The 23,996-nt window shown below is 42.7% G+C and overlaps 1 protein-coding gene across 1 annotated transcript in view; it reads left to right on the forward strand.

Annotated features, from left to right (window-relative positions):
- LOC145350950 (follicle-stimulating hormone receptor-like) overlaps nt 1–23,996 on the forward strand; it is a 189,354-nt gene that overhangs the window by 72,077 nt on the left and 93,281 nt on the right. The window contains exon 2 of the mRNA XM_080200474.1: nt 11,550–11,621. Coding sequence (XP_080056600.1) covers nt 11,550–11,621 — 72 coding nt within the window. The remainder of the gene's footprint in view (nt 1–11,549; nt 11,622–23,996) is intronic.

The raw sequence follows: 23,996 nt of genomic DNA on the forward strand, positions 1-23,996 counted from the left end.
TTCACCTCCCCCAGACCTTGCCTTCCCCAAGTCTAGTCTCCCTGTGCTCACTTATCCAACCTTGCCGTGGACCTCACCTCCACCCACTCCCCCATCTCTGGCTTAGCTCCATCCTCCAACCCTAGCTTCACTTTATCCCCGATCACCTCCTGCTGAACCTTGCTTTGCCCCAGCCTCACTTCCAACTCACTTCTCTTCCCCAGCCTTGATAACCACATTTTCCCCTGGAAAACAAAAAATTCAACAATATACTTACAAAAGCACTTCCAAGCTCACAATTATCCAGCCTTTGGCCTTTCATTTGCGACACCCGCACCTCTACCTTTTTCACACTTGTCCCCAATAAAACCCATGACTCTTTCCCATCCCTTTCACATTCTTTTGGTGTGGCTCCCATCTTCCATCCCTAAAGTCCAAAAGAGGGAGATTTAAAAGTACATGGTACACTGTTGTTTCATTCATCCATTGCCTGTTATGGTCAGATCATATATTCTAACATCAGCTTGTTTCGTTTCTGCCAAAATTGCTCCCTAGTCCACGCTCATCTGAGCTTGCAGTGATAACCCATCCACTGCAAAATAGCTCCTTAAACACATCTCACTTATCCCTCACTCTGATATCCATAAGTAAGTTCAAGAAAATCATGAACCTGTTTGTCATTGAGCCCATCTATTGATCTGCTTCTGTTGCAGCCCTCCCTCCTTCAAGCCTACAGGGCTAAACTTCACTTCAAGTTCCTGTCTTCCTGAGCCCTGAATTGGCTTCTGCCTTACCTCTCCTCATAGGACTGACCAAGCTCAATTGAACCATGGGTCCAACTTTCTGCTTCCTCAAGCCTATTTCCACTAATATGCTGATCACCCAACTTCGTTAGCCCCCCAGGTCAGCTTCCTTTGTAAACAGATCACTCCCATCAGGCACTGTTCACTTATCTTTCAAATCTGCCATCATCAGCTCCTCCCGTAAAATCATCCTTGACCCTTTTGTGCTTGTAAATTACTTTACTGTCTCAAACTTCCTTGTCTTTCCAAAGTCCTTGAATATGTAGCTGACTTCCAGCTCCGTGAGCAACTTTCCCACATCTTACCTCCCCAATCAGAATTCCACTTCTGCCACAGTGCTGATCTGGTCCAAACCAAAGTATACATTGTATGCCCTGTGACTGTGATCATGATGCACTATTCTTCCTTATCCTTTCTAACCTGTCTACAATCTTTGACATGGTTAACCACATCAGGGTACACCACTACCTGTATTCCATTATCCAGCATGGTGGGATTGCTCTCCCCTATTCCACACGTTTAGTTGTGTCCAGAGAATCTCCTACAGTGGCTTTTCTTCCTGTCTTACAACCATTACCTCAGGAGTACCCCAGCAATAATAACTTGCATTTATATACCATCTTTAACATTGAGCCATATAAAGAGTTATTAGGCCAGAGGAGCAGAAACCTAGTCAAAGAGGTAGACTTTAAGAAAGATTTTAAAGAAGGAAAGGAAAAGCAAGAGGCAGTATCCTATAGAGACGGAAGACCTAGGCAGCTGGAGGCACAGCCACCGATTGTGGATTGATTAAACTCAGGAACAGTGAAATAGCTGAAATTGGAAACTACAGAAATCTAGCAGGATTGTAGGGTTGAAGGTGATTGCAGTGAAAGGGAAGCAAGGCCATCAAGAGATTCGAAAAAAAGATGAGAATTTTAAAATCGAGAATTTGCTTGATCGTGAGAATGAATTAGCAGGACTTGGTAAGAGTTAGGAAATGGGCAGCAGAGCTCTGAATGACCTCACGTTTGTAGAGGATAGAACAATGTAGACCAGCCAGCAGCACATTGAAATAATTTTGTTCCAAGGTAGCAAAGGTATCAATTAATGTTTCAGTTGCCGATGCCTCAGGAATCCACCCTTGGCCCTCTCCTATTTCTCATTTACATATGATCCTTCATTTTACACTGTTTTTATATTCAAATTCCTCGTTGTCTTCATCAACTTCTTCCACATCCAACATCCCTACCCCCACCATCTCATTAAACTTCTCTTGACCCTTTGTATTCCTTCAATTTTGGCCTTATGAATCCTACGTCTCCTACACTGTGCCAGTAGCAACCATGCCCATCAATTTCCTCCCTAAATCTCTCTACCTTTGTTTTCCTTTCTGTCCTGCTTTAAAAACTTTAAAATCTAACTCTTTAACCAAGCTTTTAATCATATGCCTTCATATTTCTTTCCTTGATTCACTGTAAACCTGTGTCTGATAATGCTCCTGTGATGCACCCTGGGACATTTTGCAATGCTAAGGATGCCTTAGAACGTCAATGTTTCTGTTGAGGGAGTGTAGCAAGTAACCTTTTACCCTTAACAGGTTACGTACATGAGAATTACAAGAACCTGGGAAACAACATGCAAAGCTCAAATTAAAGACTAATGTCTTTACTGAATTGATAGGAATAATAGTTAACAATAACATGTACCAGTTACAATATACCCATTAGCAATATACCTGTTAGTCACATACACATTACAAGAAATCATATATACAGTCAACAGCAAGTCGACAAAACTCCTATCAATCACTCCTTCTGACCAAGTTACTCTGGATTATCTTTGTGCAGCAATATTTAGAGCCAATACTCCAAGCTAAGCAGACTGCTTCGTTGATAAGATCATAGTATCCTATCAAAATTGAACTACAATTGTCCAATTCTTTGTTCGGACCACAATATTAGATATTCCTCTGGCAATGTCTATAGGTTCAAAATCTCCTTCAGTAAATTTATGGCTGTTGCAAAGCCTTTATCAGTGATTTATCTCCTGGTCCCGATCAGATATTGTACCACTATGCACTTGTGGAAGTGCTTGAAGCTAACTGGGACCAGACTATGCATTAAAAGCCATTTTAGTAATGAATGAAAACATAATATTTAACAGAAAATCTGTAATTCAAATTAGCAGCAAATTACTGAGCGAACAGTCAATCAAAGTTAACGACCGAGAAGAAATTTGCAAAATAAAATTAAATAAACACAATTAATACATTACATACAGTGAAGTATTGCTATTAAAACATGATTGAAAATTTAAGCTTATTGCACAAACTACTGTCCTGATGCTTGGAACGCCATGGAATTAAGAAAGCTTGTTTTGAAAGGTTGCCCTTCTTTGTAAATTGAAGCAAAATACATTTTCTCACAGGAGTGCCTGAGATGATCAGAAACCAAACTGGCTGTAGTAAGTGCTAATTCAAATGCCTGATTTAAACATGTGGTTCTTCCTTCCTTAATTGTACAAGGGGCTGGGAAAAGCATTGATTTTGATGGATCGGGATGGTTCTAGGATTAGATTAACTGCTCATAGCTGGTGCAGCTTTAGCGGGAATATAACTGGCCTCAGTTTTACTGGGCTTGGAAGAGAAGACCGAGAACTTCCATAGTATCATGGAATCTGACAGTGCAGAGGGAGGCCATTCATTTCATCGAGTCTGCACTGACCACAATCCCACCCAGGCACTATCCCCATAACCACGTGCATTTACCCTAGCACTTCCCCCTGACACTAAGGGGCAATTTAGCGTGGCCAATCCACCTAACCCGTACATCTTTGGACTGTAGGAGGAAACTGGAGCACCTGGTGGAAACCCACATAGACACGAGGAGAATGTGCAAACTCCACACAGACAATGACGTAAGCCGGGATTCAAACCTGCGTCCCTGGGACTGTGAGGCAGCAGTGCTAACCACTATACCACCGTGTGGCCCACTCCACTTCTCTTTACTTAACGGATCTTTACCGACATCGCAATTTAATACACATCTGGTGAGGAAAGGATCCTTCTTGGCTGTAATGTTTTCACAGGGGATAAACCAGACAGCAACCATTGTCTGACCTGTCAAATGATGGAAGGCAATCAAAATAAAGTAATGCTAGGCACTGGGCACTTTTAGTATTCTACGTCATAGACAGACCTTTTGCCCAAGTGTCTTAGCTTTGCAATGGAGTTTCAAATCAGCAAAACAGGGAATATGTCCACTGTACTGTGTTTTAAAATAAACATAGTCTTGTATTATGCACAGAGATAAATTGTATGGGGATAACACATTTCTAATGGAGGGTGCCTAATATTTGATTTATTTAAATCAATGGACTTAAAATGAGCTGTTGCATCGCTGGTTTCCATCTGTGTGTTTTATTCAAGATACTCCTTTGAGCCAAACACAGCAAAAGTATATTCTCTTGCCTCAGTATAACGTAGCCACTGTGATGACATCCAATTTACCTGCTCTCAAACTCTAAATCCCAACAGGCCTCTGGAGTTTTGCTTATGGTGGGCCGGGAGCAGGTGGCAAATGTACAATTTGACAATTAAAGTGTTTAGCCATCCTGACAGTGGTGCACCTGCAGGAAAAAGAACAGAGAATTGACATGAGCAGGAGTGGTGAAGATTCAAGACAAGTCCTAGGCAAGGGACAGGGAGAGCTCCCAAAGGATGCCACGGATCAGAAGAGTTTCCAGTTAAGAAGAAAGAGGTGCAGAATGAGGCTTTAGTAGACAAAGGGCATAACTTAAGTGGAGAGTTCTCAGGAGAAGCCTGAGCAATCAAATAATGCAGTAGGTCGGTGATTCCATGCTGTGAGCCTTTAGATGATAATCCTGTAAAGAAGTTGTGTTTTGCTAAGAGCAAAAGTTGTACTTGGACATTAGTACTGGATTGCAGAATCAGGAATCTAGGGGGATAGAGTCTTTGAGACAGGATTGAAACCCTGCAAGGTGTGCCATTGTTGAGACCATCGAGTTGGAGTGATGCTTGGACTGAGTTGTAAGGTGAGATCTTTGAAGTGAGGATTGGAATCTGTTCTGAGAGAATCGGAATTTCAAAAGGATTGGTTGACTTACACTGTGTACTCTCATCTAGATGGATTGTTGAGAAATTCATGGAATCTGTCTTGGTAGCACCTGCCATTTATAGTGCAGTATGGACATGTTCAACTACAGTTTGCCTGATAACTCACATGTACCTTACATTAACCCTAAATAACAGAGCAGAAGATAGATATTGTAAGTTGTTTAATTTTCTGACCTTGCAGAGTAGAATTTTTTTGTTTGCTAAAAATCTATGGAATTGTGTATCAAGTATCTTGGATCACAAACTTTGTCAACTTTAAGCAAAAGATTATTGGCCCTGAACCATATTGTACCAAAAATTTGTGGGACTGGTCCAGGATCAGAACACCACCATGACATAATTTATAAATAGGGATCTGATCATTGCTATTTGTGTCTGTTTACTTACAATAAAAATGACCAATAAATTAAACCACAATAATCAGCATGCAATGACTTTGAAAGGCAATGATACACAGCCAGACTTTTAAATCCCAGTTGATAGCATCTTGTCTGAAGCATTATGTTCCAATACCCCACTGTGATGATAACTTATGCTATAAATGACATGAGAAAATGCCTCTGTAATTTAACAGTGGAACATATTTGTAGAGATGAACTCTACAAACAACATTGCTATCTACTGACTTAACACTAAATTTATTCATGTAATGACAATCTCTGGAATTCTCTGCCCGTTGAAGTGGTGGAGGCTGCCTCGCTAAATATTTTTAAGACGCGGGTTGATGGGTTTTTGATAAGAGAGGGGATTAAGGGTTATGGGGAGAGGGCGGGAAAGTGGAACTGAGCCACAACAGATCAGCCATGATCTTATTGAATGGCGGGGCAGGCTCGAAGGGCTAGATGGCCTACTCCTGCACCTATTTCTTATGTTCTTATGTTCTTAATACAAATTAGAGAATTAATTTTGTCAATGGAAAGTTTTACCCAATATCAGCTACAAAATGATCAAGAAGGTATGGAATGCCATTGGTTTGTAACAGATCCTTATTTTCAGGGGTCTGGACTTTGCCCTGGAAGTGGAAGCAGTGTAGGAGGTGGCTGTGCTTATTAGCGCTGCAGAGCAGAATAATAACTACTTGATCACTTGCTGCCTCTGTGTGCATTTTCTATCGGTGACCTCTTGGTGAGGACAGACTGCCAAGATGCATTGGGGCATCAGTTAGGCTCATTTTTAATCCAGTGGATTCCTGGCTTGGGTCACTGTCTATGTGGAGTATCCACGTTCTCCCCATGTCTGCAGGCGTGCTCCGGTTTACTCCCACAGTCCGAAAGACATACTGGTTAGGTGCATTGGCCATGCTAAATTCTCCGTTGAACAGGTGCCAGAGTGTGGTGACTAGGGGATTTTCACAGTAACTTCATTGCTGTGTTAATGTAAGCCTACTTGTGACCCTAATAAACAAACTTTAAGCGGTCTATTTCCTCATCTGCCGTTTTCCCAATGCACACAGGCCTCACATTGTGTCAGTGCCTTGTTCAAACAAAGGAGGCAGCTCCACAACAGAAAACCATTGAAGCATCAGATATTATATTTTTTATTTAAAAGAGGAAAGAGGCATAGAGAAGACTGTGTAAAGCTACAGTATTTACCACTGAGATGCCCAGCTATCATATTAGAAATGCCGAAAAAGAAGCAAGGTGATTAAACTTGTGCTTAAGCCTGGTCAAATATAAGCTGGAATTTTACCATCCCAGGCACTTTGGAAATCGGAGCAGGTGAGTGGTTGACCAAAGAGAGATCCGTTGACCTCGGGTGGAATTTTATGGTTTTGGGATGAGTGAGGCCATAAATCCTCACCCATCACATCAGGTCATTTCTACATTTCATGAGTTTGTGACTGTGACTACCCTCAATTTTATTGGGCTAGGAAGAGAAGACTGAATACTTCCACTTCTCTTTACCCAGATAGGGAGATAGAGGTCACTCATTCAAAACTGAGCTAGATGCCTGAGATACAGTAACAGCCTGGTATAGCGGGATGCAGAGGTCCAGGCTGAGAGTCAGGAGAGACGAGGAGGCAATATTCATAGAGGACCATGAACATGTTGGAGCAGCAGTGCTGCTGCTATCTTTGCCTATCTCCTGGAGATGGTGGCCAGGTTGTACTCAGTCCTGGAAGGTGATTCCATGGCACAAGGCTTGGGGGACACTGTATGCTAGTAGCTGTCAAATGTCCTTGAACATTCCAGCTTTGGGTCCTTTTCATCTTTATGATATCTAACAATGGGCCCATCCATAGCTTCATGGGTGCCTCTCTGACTTTGTCACCTTCAGCACCCGTGCAGCCAGATTCAGAAAGGACCTTGGGGTTTACCTCAATGGCCAGATTCCCTCATATACAGAGTGTGGCCATTAAAGTCCCATCATTATTACAGACTGGATTATTCATCAACAGGAAGGGTTTCCACTCATTAAATGTGCAGCTGGTGTGTGACTATTGTAAGTGATTTCTTCAGGTATGTGTGAGGTTTCCTCTGCTAGTTCCTATGGCAACTATGATGATTCTTTCATCCTGAGGCAGTCACAGGTGACTGCTGACCCCAGTGTGAAACTCCACAGTAGAAACACAGGACGAAACAACTACTATCACCTCAAGAAAAAGAACCATTGTGCAGGCCATCAGACTTCTGAAAATGTCAAATGCATCAAGCAGCCTGTTCATGCAGACCCACTGTTTCTGCATCCATTCAGTGAACTGTTACTTTTTCTCCTCATGAAGGTAGCCAGTGTTTCAGTGAAGGAGCTCATTTCTTCATCCACCTGAGATGTTGTGTTGTTCATGCCATGAGTGGATTCTTCCATTTTCTGTAGAAGAGAAGATAGAGGGCCCGATATTACATTTTCATGGATCTGGCCTCACTCATCCCCCCTCCCCCGCTCCAGACAATGATCTGGCCTCCACCCCCACCCCCCAGACAAAGATCTGGCCTCCCACCCTCCCCCACTCTCCCCTCCCCCAACCCCCAGACAACAATCTGGCCTCACTCATCCCCCCTCAGAGAATGATCTGGCCCCACTCACCTCCCCTCCCACAGACAACGATCTGGCTTCACTCACCCCCCACTCACCGGTGGAACACCTGACCCGCCTCCTCCTCCCTCCCACCACTAGACAACGATCAGCCCTACCCCCCCTACCATCGGACAATGATCAGCCCTCCCCCCATCACCAGGCAATGATCAATCCTGCTCCCCCAGACAACAACCGGCCCTCCCTCCCACCCCCACCAGAGATAAATCTGACCCACCTCCCTCCTCCCCCCTCTGAGTCAGAGAGCCATTAGAAACATTGAACGCAGTCTTCAGCAGCTGGAGTGCCCGATTCAGACTTCTATTTAGCAGGTCCATTACAGTTCGGTTCCAGATTGGCAAACGCAGTGGTGAAGGGGGAAATGCTGGTAAAGTTGGTCAGGCAGTTCATTAATTCAATTTAAATACATGCAAATGTATTTAAATCATCATTGCACCTATTCTGGGCGCAAAGTGGATTGCCACCATTCCCGGGTTTCAGTAAAGTGCCCATCTGTGCGGACATGGGCATGGATCACGTTAATGGCCTCACACCCAACTTTACCATGTTTTTGCGCCTATGGTAAAATCAGGCCCAGTGTGTTAGGAACTGTGACAGATGTCCACACATCTCCCTCTTCTGCTTTATTGCACCCACTTTGTACGTGGCCTGAGGCTCAGCATGTCCACCTGGACTGTACCGCAGCATCTGTCCTTTGTGGAGAAATTTTTCTGCAAACACACCTTTGACCACATGGTGATTAAGCAGTGGTCAGAGCGTAAGGTCCTTGGGGCCCTGAGAGAAAAGGAGATGGTGGATCCTGTTGGATGGTTCCCTGAGCAGACTGTCAGTGTCATCTGGCAGAATGCCTCATCACCAGAACTTACAAACAAACACCAAGATCTGGCTTGGCTGGTGGTGAGAAGGGCACTCCCCATCAGATCCTTCATGCATGCTCAACGTTTCGACATCACCACACGCTGCCCTTGAAGCGGCTGCGGGGCTGATGAGACGGTTGCACACCTCCTTGTGGAATGTGCCTTTGCAAAGAAGGTCTGGAGTGAGATGCAGTGGTATTTGTCGAGGATCGTCCCGATCAGCTCGGTAACGCAGGACTCTGTGCTCTACGGGCTGTTTCCGGGGACGCACACCGAGACAAATATCAGCTGCTGCTGGAAGGCCATCAACTCGGTGAAGGATGCACTTTGGTCCGCCTGATACTTGCTGATCTTCCAGTTGAAAGAACTCTCCTTGACCGAGTGTTGCAGACTGGCACATTCCAAGGTCCAGGACTACGTGCTGAGGGACGCGCTGAAGCTTGGGGCAGCCGCTGCAAAGGCACAATGGGGAAAGGCCACACTGTAAGGCCTTTTAACGGAAGCAGACCGAGGGCCCGGAAACTGCAGAATACCCTCGACCTGCGTACCTGTGTGCCAATCTGAGCAATAACGGCACACAGTAATTTTTTGAGGCATGTATATAGTTTTAAGTTTAAAAAGTTATGACTGTAATTTGTATAGAAAAGTTTTAATTCTGCATTGTTTGCAATTCAAAGACATGTAGATTTGCAATAGTTTGCTTGAGATTTTTATGAGTAAATTTTTGGAAGAAAGGTGGTTTGGGAAAGGCCACACTGTAAGGCCCATTAATGGAAGCAGACCGAGGGCCTGGGAACTGCAGAACACCCTCGACCTGCGCAACTGTGTGCCAATCTGAGAAATAACGGCACACAGTAATTTTTGAGGCATGTATATAGTTTTAAGGTTTGAAATGTTATGACTGTAATTTGTATAGAACTGTAAAAAGGTTTAATTCTGCACTGTATGCAATTCAAAGAAATGTAGATTCGCAATAGTTTATTTGAGATTTTTATGAATAGAGTATATTTTTGGAAAAAATATGTCCAACTGAATAAGGCTGGAGTAACTGCTTTAAGTTTGAAGAAAGAGGCCTTTTGGCTCAGATCAAGTGTAGTATCGACATGCTGCACGTGGTTGAAGTCATTAGGTTATATTTCAGCTTCATTTGAAGCAATATTTTAAAGCGGCATCTCGGCCTTTTGGCTAAGATGCAAATTAGATCAAGCCTTGGAGGAGGAGCTACACCTACATCCAATCAGCTTGGATCGTGTAGATCAAGCCCAAGACAGGAGGTGAGAGGCCTGTCTTGTCAGCTTGGATCAGGAATTTCCCAACTTGTTGGGACTCTGAATTGGCTTTAATTTGACTTGATTGGATTGGAATAAAGTAAACAAAAAAAAACTGGATAAGGCTGGAGCTACATTCTGAATTTGACTGCCTATAGTGGTCTTTGCTTTCGTCAGCTACTCCTGCTCACGTGTGCAATGATGCTCACCTTATGCCACTGTTCCCCACGAAGGTGTATGTATCTGTGCTGGCAAAGAGTGTGCTTGACTCCAATATTGGTGCTTCCTTAGATTGCAAGGCATCCTCTGAGGCTACCTTGGCCTGCACATTGGTTGCAGCTCATCGTCCTTTATCAGCCCTGTGTAACAGAGAAAACATCATCTACATCAGGTTCATTGTCTTAACTAACATTGTCAGAACATCAACCGGCCTCTGCTGGAAATGATTTCCTAAAATTGGGAGCTGCTCCAAGATGCATTCATGGATCAGTCAATAAAACTTCAGCCTCTCTCCACCCACACCATCTTACCATTGCTGCTTGCCTACACTATGCTAGGGATATCTAACCAAAATGAATGGCCTCTCCTTCCATGTACATCAATGTTATCAAGTTGGCCACTTCACCCCTGAGTGACTGCTTTCACCTTTCAGCCCAGGTGATCGCAATTTCTGTGATAGTGCTAGAAACTTAGGGAATGCGGTGAAAAATCCAAACATCTGAACAATCCTTTTAGGATACTGACAACCTGTCTGGTAAAGTTCTGGTCCTGTCTGTGTATTATTGTAAGAGTACTCCAATGTACTTATGGTGCTCATGAGTTGGGAGGAATGGTCTTCAAAGTACTTTAATTTAGGGAAAGATATGAGACAGGAGAGGAAAAGTGTATCATTGGAGATCCCAACAATCCCTGCAAGAATTGACACCGATAAATGTGCATTCAAGGAATGAAATTTGTTTCTGCTGATGTGAATTTGGACACTAACAGTCAAGTCACACGTAAACCTGAGTGATATTGATTGCCCGGAGAAGCTTAGGAAATTCAGTAATTCTAGAACTTTATTGCATGCCTGTTCACTTGGCTGGGACCACCATCAAATTGAATAAATAATGCTGCCCTATTTAACAGGGCATTAGTGATTTGTATGATGCCAATACACACAGCAAATTGACTTATGTAGCATAATTCTCCAATAGTTTAAAAATGAGCTTGACTTCAAATATTTTTTAAGATTTTGTTACCACTTCAGCTGTGAGCATCAACTTTGTTCTGAAGTGCACTGAAGTTTCGATGGTGTCAGTGAGTAAAATCAGGGATTTCTATCAAATACTTGTCCAATGGCAATGCAAGTGAGTTGACCAGGAATCCCTTGTGTGCTTTGCTCTCCCGACCACTCATGGGCACTAATGGTCTCTAACTGTGGATTTTTCAATAAACCCAAGTGTCAATTATTTACCTTGTGTTCTAACACCTTCTTTTCTTCCAAATCCAGGACATTTAAATACACCAGCCTGAGCATCATCCCAAGTGGAGCTTTCTCTGGACTCAGCAATTTAACAATCATGTATGTATTCAACTAATGTGTGTGATGTGTTGGACATTCAGTTATGGTTCTGCTTTGCATCATCTAAAGCAAACTGAAACATGGGGAAATATGGTGGGAATCAATAATCCATGATAATGTTCATAGGCACTTTGACAAGTGTGCATTTACTGAGGAAAGTCAGCATAGATTTGTTAAAGGCAAATTGTGGTTACCTAATTTGAGTGAAGTTTGTGCTGCAGTAGCAGAGAGGGTAGATGAAGATAATTCAGTTGATATGGTGCTCATGGAGTTCCAAATGACATTTGAGGAAGTGCCATATAATCGACATGACAGCAAAGTTAAAGCCCATGGAATATAAAGGACAGAGGCAGAAGGGATACAGTGTTATCTGAGTGACACATGTCAACAAAGTTAAAGCCCATGGAATATAAAGGACAGTGGCAGCAAGGATAAAATGTTGGCTTAAGTGACAGGAAACAGGTTTGTGGTGAATGGTTGTTTTTCAGACTGGATTGAAGTCTTTAAGAGGGGTCCCCAATGGTCAGTGTTAGGACCACTGCCTTTCTTAATCACATTAATGATCAATCAACATTAATGATCCAGACCTGGTGTGTAGGGCAAAATTTGTCAATGGCAATAAACTTGGAAATATTGTGAACTGTGAGAGGGATAGTGATAGAGCCAATGGGACATGAATGACTGGTGGAATGGGATGTATACATGAATGTGATTCAATGCAGAGAAGAGTGAAGTGATTCATTTTGTTCAGGAAGAATTAAGAAAGGCAATATGAAATGCAATTATGAAGGGGGTGCAGGAGTAGAAGGACTTGAGTGCTTATACACAAATCACTGAAGTGGCAGGACAGTTTGAGAATCAGTTACTAAAATAAATGGGATCCTGAGCTTTATGAAAAGAGGCATAGAGTACAAAAGCATGGTGAACCTCTGCAAAACAGTTGTTTGACCTCAATTAGAGTACTGTGTTCAATTCTAAGTACCTCAGGTTAGGAAGGATGTCAAGGTATTAGACAGGGTGCAGCAAAGATTCACACAGCTGGTTCCAGGGGTGGGGGATTTCATTTATATAGATAGACTAGTGAAGCTCCATAGAGAGGAGAAGGTTGAGAGGGCGTTTGATTGAAATGTTCAAAATCATGAGAGAGGTGGGAAGAGTAGATAGAGAGAAACTGTTCCCAGTGGGTGATTAAGTCAAGGACACTGATTTAAGATGAATGGCAAAATAATTAAAGGTGGCATGAAGAAAAGCTTTTTTATGCAACAAGTGGTGAGCTTGTGGAATGCACTGTTACAATGTGTGATAGAGGCAGATTCAATCATGGCTTTCAAAACAAAATTGATTTGCATTTGAATAAAAAAAATGCAGAACTACGAGGGAGCAGAATAATATTTGAAAAATAATCTAGAGAAGGAGCAGGGAAATGTGATGAAGTGAATAGCTCTTCCAGAGCTGGTAAGCAGTGCAATGGGCCAAATAGACTCCTTCAGTAATACAAAATTCTTTGAGCCCTTTTCACCCCGCAACCCACCATGTATTTCGCAGTGGCGGGATGTGGCCCACCATTGGCTGGTAGCGGGATCTTCTGGTCTGCAGTTGTCAACAGCATTTCCTGTTGAATGCATCCCTTTGCTGCCATGAACTCTGTGGCAGGTCTGGAAAATCCCATTGATGTGAATGGCCAGAAAGTCCAGGCTTTTGATTCTATCATCTTCAAATTCTGTCATCTTCAAAATCACCATGGCTGCCTGAAATCAGCTTCTGCTGAAAAAGGTTCAGATGTTGGACATGTTCCATAGAGCCAGAAAACCCCTTCTGTGAGGAAAGAGGCCATCCAGCCCATCAAGTCTCCACCAGCCCCCGAAAGAACATCCCACCTATACCCTCCCCTCCACCCTATCCCCAAAACCCTGTGCATTTACCTTGGCTAATCCACCTAACCTACACAATTTTGGACACTAAGAGCAGTTTTAGTATGACTAATCCACCTAACCCGCACATCTTTGGACTGTGGGAGGAAATGGGGAACCCAGAGGAAACTCACACAGACACAGGGAGAATGTGCAAACCCCACATTATCATGGAGGAAGCAATGCTGAAAAATGTGCTATTGAGTACATACCCAAAGCCATTGCTCACCTTGATTGAAATTACAGTTAAAAATGATGAGGAAATTTACTTTCTAGCAGTCATTTTACTGCAAATAGAATGGAATGAAAATTAAGTGTAATCTGTTACAAACTTGCAATCCACCCCACCAGATTATTGTCCAGGTAATGAATAAGAAAATCTACTCCAAGGTAAAGGATTCTCTTTGGGATGAATAATCATGGAAGGCCTTTCAAAAGACCTCAAAAGCTTTGAGTTCATTTGAAGTCCTTTAACAATGCAATGGTCAACATTCCAAAGGGAGCTGAGGAACTCAGTTGAGGGAACTTCTTGATAAGAGGGCCAATCCTTGTAACATCTATTCAAGATTCCTATGACTAAAACAATTCCAGCTAGAAAACATGGGGACAGAAATGGGTTCCACCCTATTTGCCTGTCGTTGAATGAGATATTTCACAATTCCCTCTATTGGAGTTTCATACCTATTCCTGTAATCTGATGGTATTGCTCTCTCCTGACTGGGTGGGATGATGGTTGGTGCAGGCTTGATGGGCTGAATGCCCTCCTTCTGCACTGTAGGGATTCTACAAATCTGGGTGCCAAAACTTTGTGTGATTTCAAGAAGAAATTAGATACAACTCCTGGGGCTAAAGGGATCAAGGGATATGCAGGGAAAGATCGGATATTGAATTTGATGATCAGCCATGATCAGAATGAATGGTGGAGAAGGCTTGAAGGGCTGTATGGCCTACTTTTGCATCTATTTTCTATGTTTCTATGCTTTCTGATTTGATTTGACTTATGATTGTCACATATATTAGTATACAGCACAAAGTATTGTTTGTTGTGCACTAAACAGACAAAGCATACCGTATGTAGTGAAGGAAAGGAGAAAGTGCTGAATGTAATGTTGAAGTCATAGCCAGGATGTAGAGAACGATCACCTTAATGTGAGGTAGGTCCACTCAAAAGTCTGATGGCAGCAGGGAAGAAGCTATTTTTGAGTTGGTTGGTACATGATTTCAGACTTTTGTATCTTCTGATTCTAAGTTAGTCCAATGTACCAAGATTGTTTGGCCCAGAAAGCCAACAACCTGAAGAGATACCAATGCAGAGGAATGTAATTATCCAGTTAAAGAATCAAAAAGACATTTAAAAACTTCTGCTCAGATACTGTGAAGCAAATGTGTTGTTTAGTTACAGGAAAGTAAATATGTAATTATTGTTTCCTTCACCCAGTACAGCTGCATAAATGACAAAAAAAAGTATCATCACTGCATAAATATGTTTACAGATAGACAATCCATCTTTTCCAAATTGAACTCAGTGTGACAACAATCAGTAAAGTAAATATTAGCTTGAATGGTGCAGTACTGACAGCCACAGCATCAGATAAAAATTAAACAAGTAGCATTCTTTCCTGCTGATATATGTAATAGGATGATGAAGGGTGCAGCCTCTGGACACCTGGGTGAAGTATAATCATTATTACTTTGACAAACAATTCTCCTTGTTAAATTTGCATTGTTTTGTCATTTTCTGACCTGTTGTTCATGAAGACGATGAAAAATTGTTTGCTGTAGAAGGCTATTCTGTACCTACTTACTTTAAAACTGTGCTACCAAACGTGGAGCACATTTGGGCTGACCTCCCTGTTCCCTCTTATACTGTCTCTCCCTAATGTAAAAAAAGACTTGATAACAGATCCAGTGTGGAACTTATAACAAAAACAATCCTGCTAAAATCTGTCCTCCAATATGCTTTCAAATTATTTGGAGAAAGAGGCCTCATGAAGAGTGTTATATATATTGTTGTGCAAACAAAGTATAAGTCCTCTGATCATCAGCCTTGGTCTTTGCCTGCATATGTCTGTCACTCAGAACAGTCTCTCCGTAAAAGAACAAAAACAAACATTTAAATTTGGTTTCTTGTCAAAATGTACACAGCAAATGTTCTAAAATCATTGTCCAGCTTGCTTTGAAATCATTTTGGGAAACAAACCCATACATTATATTGCACTGAGGAATTATTTCCACATGTTATAGCGAGCCACATTGATGCCTGCTGGAAAATAGCCACAATGGTTTTACAAAGTCCTGCATCGAATCCTAGAATCATAGAATGATTACAGGAAACCATTCAGCCCCTCATGTCATTGCTGGCTGGTTCTCTGTAAGAGTTGGTGCCGGTCCCCTGTTTTTTTCCTGCAGCCTTGCAAATGTTCCCCCTTCAGATAATAGTCTAATTCCATTTTAAAAGTCACAATTGAACCTGCCTCTGCCATATGCTTAGGCAAAGCATTCCTGACCCAAGCCATTTGCAGCACAAAATCATTTTTCTTCATGTCACCATTGCTTTTTTTTTGCCAATCACCTTAAACCGGTGTTCTCTGGTTCTCGATCCTTCCATCAAGGGGGACAGTTCCTCTCTCTTTGTCCAGGCTGCTGATGATTTTGAATACCTGTAACAATTTCCTACTCAGCCTTCTTTCCTCCAAGGAGAACAGTCCCATCCTCTCCAGTCTATCTATGTAACTGAAGTTCCTCACCCGATTCTCTGAATATTTTCTGCATGGTCTCTAATGCCTTCACATCTTTAATGCTCAGAACTGGATATAGTACTCCAGTTGGCGCTGAGCCTGTGTTTTATATAGCTTTATAATAACTTGCTTGTTTTTGTACTTCATGTCCCTTCATAATTCCCAGGGGCTTGTATGATGTATTAATTTGCTCTCAACTTGCCCTTTCACTTCAATGATTTGTGTATAAACATCCAGGGTTTTTCTGCGCCTAGAATTTACCCTTCATTTTATATAGCTTCTCCCCATTCTTCCTCCCAAAGTGAGTCACTTCACACTTCTCAGTATTGAATTTCATCTGCTGATTGCCCATCTATTCCACCAGCCTGCCTAGCATTAGAGTAGGAAATAATAAGCTATTAGGTGGGTAAGGAAGTAAGTGATAACATTTAAATTTGGGTTACTGTGCATGCACGTGACTATGTGGAGTGTGTTAAATAAAATTGGTTGAATATGGGCACAGATTGTCATGTGGAAATATGATGGTACTGTGGCCATAACAGACACCTGGTTTAAAGAGAAGCACCACTGGGGTATTGAGTATTCCTAGATATAAGGTGTGTAGGAAAGATAGGAAAGAACCATGTGGATCAAGTGTCAGTGATCATTGTTTAGGCTGGCTACGGAAATGGACAAGAAAAAAAGCCAGAGTAAGAATGATTAACTGTGGGAGAGGCATCTTCAGTAGGGTAAGAATGGATCTGGATCAGATAAATTGGAATCAAAGGTTGGCAGGCAAAATGATAGCTGAACATGGGCTGACTTTAACGAGGAAATAGTTCAAGCACAGCCAGGGGACATTCTCATGAAGGGAAAGGTAGGGCTGACAAATCTAGAATTCCTTGGATACTTAAAGACACAAAGAAAAGGTGTGCTTAAGGCAGGTGTCAGGTGGAGAATACAACTGAGAACCAGGCTAAATATAGAAGGTTCAAAGGTAAGTGAGAAAGCAAGTAAGAAAAGCAAAGAAAGAGTATGAAAAGAGACTGGTATCAAATATAAAAATGAATCCTCAAAAATCTTCAATAGGCATTTAAGTGGTAAAAAGGTGGTAAAAGGAGAAGGCACTAAAAATAAGATTTGTGCATGTAACATAGTTGTTGTATAAAATGAATACTATGCATCTCTCTTTACCAAGAAAAAAGATGTTGCATCGGTTACATTGAAAGGGACTAATTCAGACAGACAATTAAAACATTGAAAATAGGAGCAGGAATGGGTCATTTGACTCTTAAAATTTGCTCCATCATTCAATATGATCATGGTTGATTGCTTATCTCAATGCCATATCCCAGCATTCTCCCCATACCCCTTGAACCTTTAGAGCCCAAAAATATTATTTTTCCTTCTGAAATATATTAAATGATTTGGTCTCCACAGTCTTATGTGGTAGAGAATTCCAAAGGTCCACCACTCTCTGAGTGAATAAATTTCTCATCATCTCAGTACTAAATGGCCTACCCCGTATTAACCCTATAATTGAAGTGTTTCAAATTGGTAGAAAAAGTATTGAATAGGCTGTACGTACAGCTGAAAACGCATCAGAACTTGAAGAGATACATCCAATGATACTGAGAACAATTAGGGTGGAAGTTGCAGAAGTGCTGGCTAAAATTTTCTAGTCTTCCTTAGACCCAGCATGGTGCCAGAGGACTGGCGAAAACCTTATTCAATAATCCAATAAAATGTATAAAGATAAGCATAGCAACTACACGCCAGTCAGTTTAATCTCAGTGCTGGGGAGGTTTCTAGGAATGACAATACAGGGCAAAGTTAATCATTACTTGGGGAAAATGCAGGTTAATTAAGGAATACTAGCCTGAATTTGTTAAGGGCACATCATGTCTGATTATTTGCTGGAGGTTACTGATGAGATAACAGAGAAGGTTGATGCCCTCTTGTGGGGCAATCTGGAAGTACGAGATGCAGTTTAAAAATTAGGGCTCTCCCATTTAAGACTGAGATGAGGAGAACGTTTTTTCTGTCAGAGGATCATTTGTCTGTGAAATTCTCATCCTCAGTGTGCAATGGAGACTGGCTGATTGAATATATTCAAGGTTGTGTTAGATGGATTTTTGATCAACAAGGGAGCTAAGGTTTCTGGAGGGCAGGCAGGAGAGTGGTGTTGAAACGACACTTAAATCAGCCATGAGTTTATTGAATGGAAGAGCTGCTGGCCAGGTGGGAAGGCCATTCACAAGATATCTTGGCTTGTTAGCCTGGTTCTCGGTTGTATTCTCCACCTGACACCGACCTTAAGCACACTTTTTCTTTGTCCCTTTAAATATCCAGGGAGTTCTTAAGGTTAATACACAAGATTATTTCACATCGGATTAGGGGTAATTTATTAGTTTGGATAGAGGGGTTGGCTAGCCAACAGAAAACAGAGAGTCGGGATCATAAAATCGTAGAATCCTACAGTGCAGAGGGAGGCCATTTGGCCCATCGAGTCTACACCAACCACAATCTCACCCAGACCCTACCCCCATAACCCCATGCATTTACCTAGCTAGTTCCCCTGACACAAAGGGACAATTTTAACATAGTCAATCCACCTAACCCGCACATCTTTGAACTGTGAGAGGAAACTAGAGCACCTGGAGGAAACCCATGCAGACACGGAGAGAATGTGCAAACTCCTGCAGACACAAACAGTCACTCAAGCTGGGAATTGAACCTGGGTCCCTGGCACTCTGAGGCAGCAATGCTAACCACTGTGCCACCATGCCACCCGTAAATGGGTTGTTTTTGGGTTGGCAAGAAGTAACTATGTGGCACAACTATCCTTTGGGGTGCCACAGGATTTGGTCCTTCGGTCCCAAATATTTACAATCTATATTAATGATTTGGAATTGTGAAATGTTGCTGCCACTGTACAAAGCATTAGTGAGGCTGCATTTACAATATTGTGTACAGTTCATAGAATCATTGAATCCTACAGTGCAGAAGGAGGCCATTTGGCCCATCGAGTCTACACAGACTACAAATTTTGGCCCCCTTATTTGAGGAGGGATGTATTTGCATTGCAAGCAGTTCAGAGAAGTTCACAGGATTGATTGTAGGGAAAAGGGGTTTGTCTTATGAAGAGAGATTGGGCACTTTAGGCCTAAATTCCCTGGAGTTTAGAGGAATGAGAAGAGAACAATTTGAGGTTTACAAGATGATAAGGGGATTGACAGACCAAGTGTGGAGAGGGCGTTTCCTCTTCTGGGGAAATCTAAAAAAGAGGTTATAGTTGTTGTATAAGGGGTAGCAGATTTAAAACAGAGATGAAGAGAAACTCCTTCTCTCAAAGTCTGTGGAATCCACTACTCTAGAGTGCAGTGGATGCTGGATTGCTGAATAAATTTAAGGACGAGGTGGACAGAATTTTAATTAATAATGGGTTTGAAGGGCTATGGTAAACTGGCTGGAAAGTGAGGTTGAGGCCTAGATGAGATAAGCCATGATTGTATTAAATGGTGGAGCAGGCTCGGGGGACTAAATTGCTTACTCCTGCTTCTGATTCTTATGGTTCTTAAGAGCTTGAATTGGTGGCCAGGTGGGAAGGCCACTCACAAGATATCTTGGCTTGGACTTAATTGGTGGGGGGGGAGTTAGGGAGGTGGCAATATCTCCATCCTACACCCTACCAGAGGTCAGACAGCACACCCAAGCCTCCCAACACCTGCTTCGGAACTTACTGCTGGGACAGGCATCCATTTCTGTCCATCATTTCAAAAAGCCTTCTTATCAGTGCAATTAACCTGACTGGCCAGTATTGCTGGGCTTATTCTTATACCCTTTTTGTGAAGAAGGGGGCTAACATTTGCAGTCCTCCAATCTTCTTGATGCCACAACAGTATCTGAGGAAAATTATAGCCAGTGCTACTGCAATTTCCATCTTTACATCCGACAGTATTTTTGGATGCATCTTATCTGATCCTGGTGTCTCATCAGATTTCAGTACAGCCCAACCTATCCAATAGCTTCTCCTAATCAATTCTAAACCTGTCTGGTATTTCAGATACCTCGGGCTGAGTTTTCCTGGAAATTGGCTGTTTGATGTGGTCATGGGAAGCAGCATTGAAGTCGACAGTAACAGTGACTTTCTCTGGCATTAGTCTCATACTTAAAAAAAAACAAGAGGCAGGTCTCACGATGTATCGCTGGGGCGGCTTCTGTTTCACCCATCTCCAACAGCAATTGCGTCCCTCAAGGACTATTTTTTAAAGGCTGTCCCAGTGCAGAGGATTTCACCCAGGAATGCCCCCAACAACTCCCCTGGTACTGTCTGGACACAGCCACCTGGCACAATCCTGTAGATCTCTGGCATTGCCCTGGCACTGCTCATGTAGAGTCTGCAGGTAGAGTCTGTGGCAACGCCACAGTGGGCAATGCTCAGGCAGTGACAGGGCAGTGCCCAGGAAGTGCTAGGGCTGGTACCCAGGCATAACCCTGGGAGGTCTGCTTGTCACATGCACACCTTAGCAGACCAGTGGGGTTTAATGTCATTTTGCAGCTACATTGCCATAGACCCATGGACGATTTTCCTGATTTCGGGGTGGGAGGGGGCGGAGTGGTGCAGAGCAGATGAGGATAGAAATATAGAAGATAGGAGTAGGAGGAGGCTGTTCTATGAGATTCCCCTTCATTTGCCTGAATTTCAGCAAAAACAGTCCTAACCTCATCATGCATCAGTCTCTCTCATACATTAGTCCCACCATCCCTGGAATCAGCCTGGTAAACCTGATGATTCAGGTGATGAAAAAATTGATTCAGGCGTGTTGTTCACGTCAATGTGAAACATGATTTGATTGTTCTCATGCCTGGCAAACATGATCAGCAGCAGAAAATCTCAGCCTTTGTGTTTCACCACGACTTGGGTAGCATCTACTTCCCAGATAAAGACAGATAGAAAGAGCAGAATTTCTATGGCTCGCCCTGCCCATTGAGGCCTTCTGGGGTGGCTAAGGGCAAGAGGGCGTGCCTCATGGTCACTGCCACCCTGGCATCTGGGTAATGCTCAGTGGGCACCTCGGGCAGTGCCAGGGGTTGTGCATATGAGGGCATGGCCTGAAGGGGTAAAGCCTGAAGGGGTAGGGCCTGAAGGGCTGTGGCCTGAAGGGGTGGCCCAATTGGGGCAGGGTTGTGCCCAGTGCCATTCTGCAATGGAATTGAATGGGATGGGACCAGTGGGCAGGATCTGTCTGGGCGACGGAGGCTAGATGCTCATGTGTTATGGGGCCCATGATTGGCCATAGGCCCCCTCATTTGCAGTGGGGAATGGGGAGGCTGCCTGAAGTAGCAGGGACCTGACAGCTCTCTGTCTGTCAGACCCCTGCTGCTGCTGTTAAGCATGCGCAGAATCAGAGGGCTGTGCATGCGAAGTAGCTCCCTCTACAGCTGGCTGGTGAATTAAGTCCAGCCCACTGTCTGCAGCAGCTGGAAATAGTCTACACATTATTTTCAATGATTAAGTGCATAAGATTGGACGTGAAAATCCACACACAAAAACGGATCAGGAACTCTCCCATTTTCACGCTAGCTGGACACTTAGAATTAATCTTGTAAAATTCTGCTCAATGTATATTCATTTTGCACCTCAGTTATGCTCCTCTGTCCCTGCATAAATGTCCTTTTAGATCCTTAATGAGCTCCATTCCTTTTACTACCCTTTACTATTTATATGCCTGCAGAAGATGTTTGGATTTCCTTTTCTGTTTACTGCCAATCCCTTCTCATGCTTTCTCTGTGCTTCTCTTCTTTGTTTTTTTAACTCCCTTTGAACCTGCTTCTCATTTGTATTACCCACAAGATATCTGTCATATGCATTTTTTACTTTTTCATTGTGCTCTGTATCTCATTTGTCATCCAGGAATTCTGCATTAGATCTTCCTTACCTTTCCTACCGTGGGAATGCACCTTAACTGCATCCAAACTATCTCCTCTTTAAAGAAAGATCATTGTTCTTAGATGGTTTAGCTTGCCAACCTTCAGTTCCAATTTTCCTGGGACAGATCAGTTCTCACTTTCTGCCAATAAATTATCCTTACTCTGGACTGTTCCATAGCTCACCTAAAGCTTATGATTATAATGATCACTTTTCCCCAGAACGTTCTCCCATTAACATAGATCCACTTAACCCACTTCATTTCTAAGAATCAGATTAAACAATGTCTTCTTTTTCATGGGCATGGAAACATACTGCTTTAGAAAATGTTCCTGATCATACACTAGGAAATTCTGCTACTCTCTGCCCTTTATATACTACTATCCCAGTCTATAGTCAAATGATTAACTCGCCCTTTGCAACTGCTTTATAAGTCTTTCACTTCCCTGTAATTTCCTTGCATCTTTCTCTGCATCTTTCTGACCATTCTGACCATTATCATTTCTTAGCTCTCACCAAATTGATTCTGTCATTGACTCCTCTGGGACATCCCCTTTCTTCAGCACTGTAATGTCCTCCATAATCACATTGCCACCCCTCTTCCTCTCATTCCTTCCCTATCTTGTACCCAGAAATATTTAGTACACAAATATGACTTTCTTTGAGTCAGGTTATTCCCACAGATCATATTTTCACATGATTATTTGCACCTGCAACTCACCAATCATATTTACCACACTCCATTCAGTCACATGCATACAAACTAATCCTAATTTAGACTTCATTATATCCTCCTTGACTCAGACTCTCCCTGATACCTTACTGTCCCTTACACTAGTGTTATCTGACTCTCCCAATTGTCTGCTTTTCCTTTCTAGAATGACTTCCTGATTCTCATACACCTGCTTATCCCCAAAACCATTCACAAATTGCCTTGCAAGGAAATTGAGCTGGCCTGTAAAAGTCCCATGTGGTCCAGAATTGGCTATATCACAGGAATCTAAAGCCCTTTCATCTCTCCAACCATACATTAATCTGTTTTATCTTTCTGTTTCTATATTGACTTATGTATTGTACCAGGAGTAATCAGGAGATTACTATTACATTTGCTCCTGTAAGAGTTCATCTTATGTAAATTTGACCCTAGCTTTTGGCCAAAAATCCTAAACCCTTCCACTTACTACCCACTTGCTACCTCTCCTACTGGCTGACTCTCTCCCTCTCACCAATGCCCCCACTCACTGCCTCTCCTCCAAGTTGACTCTGTCTCTCTTACTAATCCCCGCACTCTCTGCCTGTCCTGCAGGCTGTCTCTTTCCCTCTCCAGACCTTCTCACTCACCACTTTCTCTCCTGAGCCTTCAATGTGAGCAGGGGCTCAGGAGAAAGGTTGGAGGAGAGATAATGCAAGTGAAAGGAGCTGAGAGTGAGAATGGAACAGACCACATGCAAAACAATGGTAAAGAAAAAGTGCTGAAGTACGGTTGTCATATCCAGGAGCTTGCAGTGTACCTAGCTCCAGCTAGGTACACTAGATGATCCATTTCTCTCTTGCCAATATTCAGAATGGAAAACTGCTTGGGGAGTGAAATGCAGTCAGGACACTCCTGCACTACCTACCTGCTCCTTTTTAACTATCAGGCAGTCATCCATTCCCTCTCTTTCTGCATAACCTTACTCTGTATGGCATTTTCATTTATAAATGTCTCATCCATGAAATTCTCAATTTTGTGTGATGCCAGTTACTGCCCAGCCTTGCTGGTATCCCTGCCTCTGAGCCAGGAGTTCCAGGTTTGAGTCCCACCCCAGGACTTGGT

This window comes from Carcharhinus amblyrhynchos, chromosome 12 (assembly GCF_965287045.1).
Source record: "Carcharhinus amblyrhynchos chromosome 12, sCarAmb.v2.hapA, whole genome shotgun sequence".
Classification (NCBI taxonomy): Eukaryota; Metazoa; Chordata; class Chondrichthyes; order Carcharhiniformes; family Carcharhinidae; genus Carcharhinus; species Carcharhinus amblyrhynchos.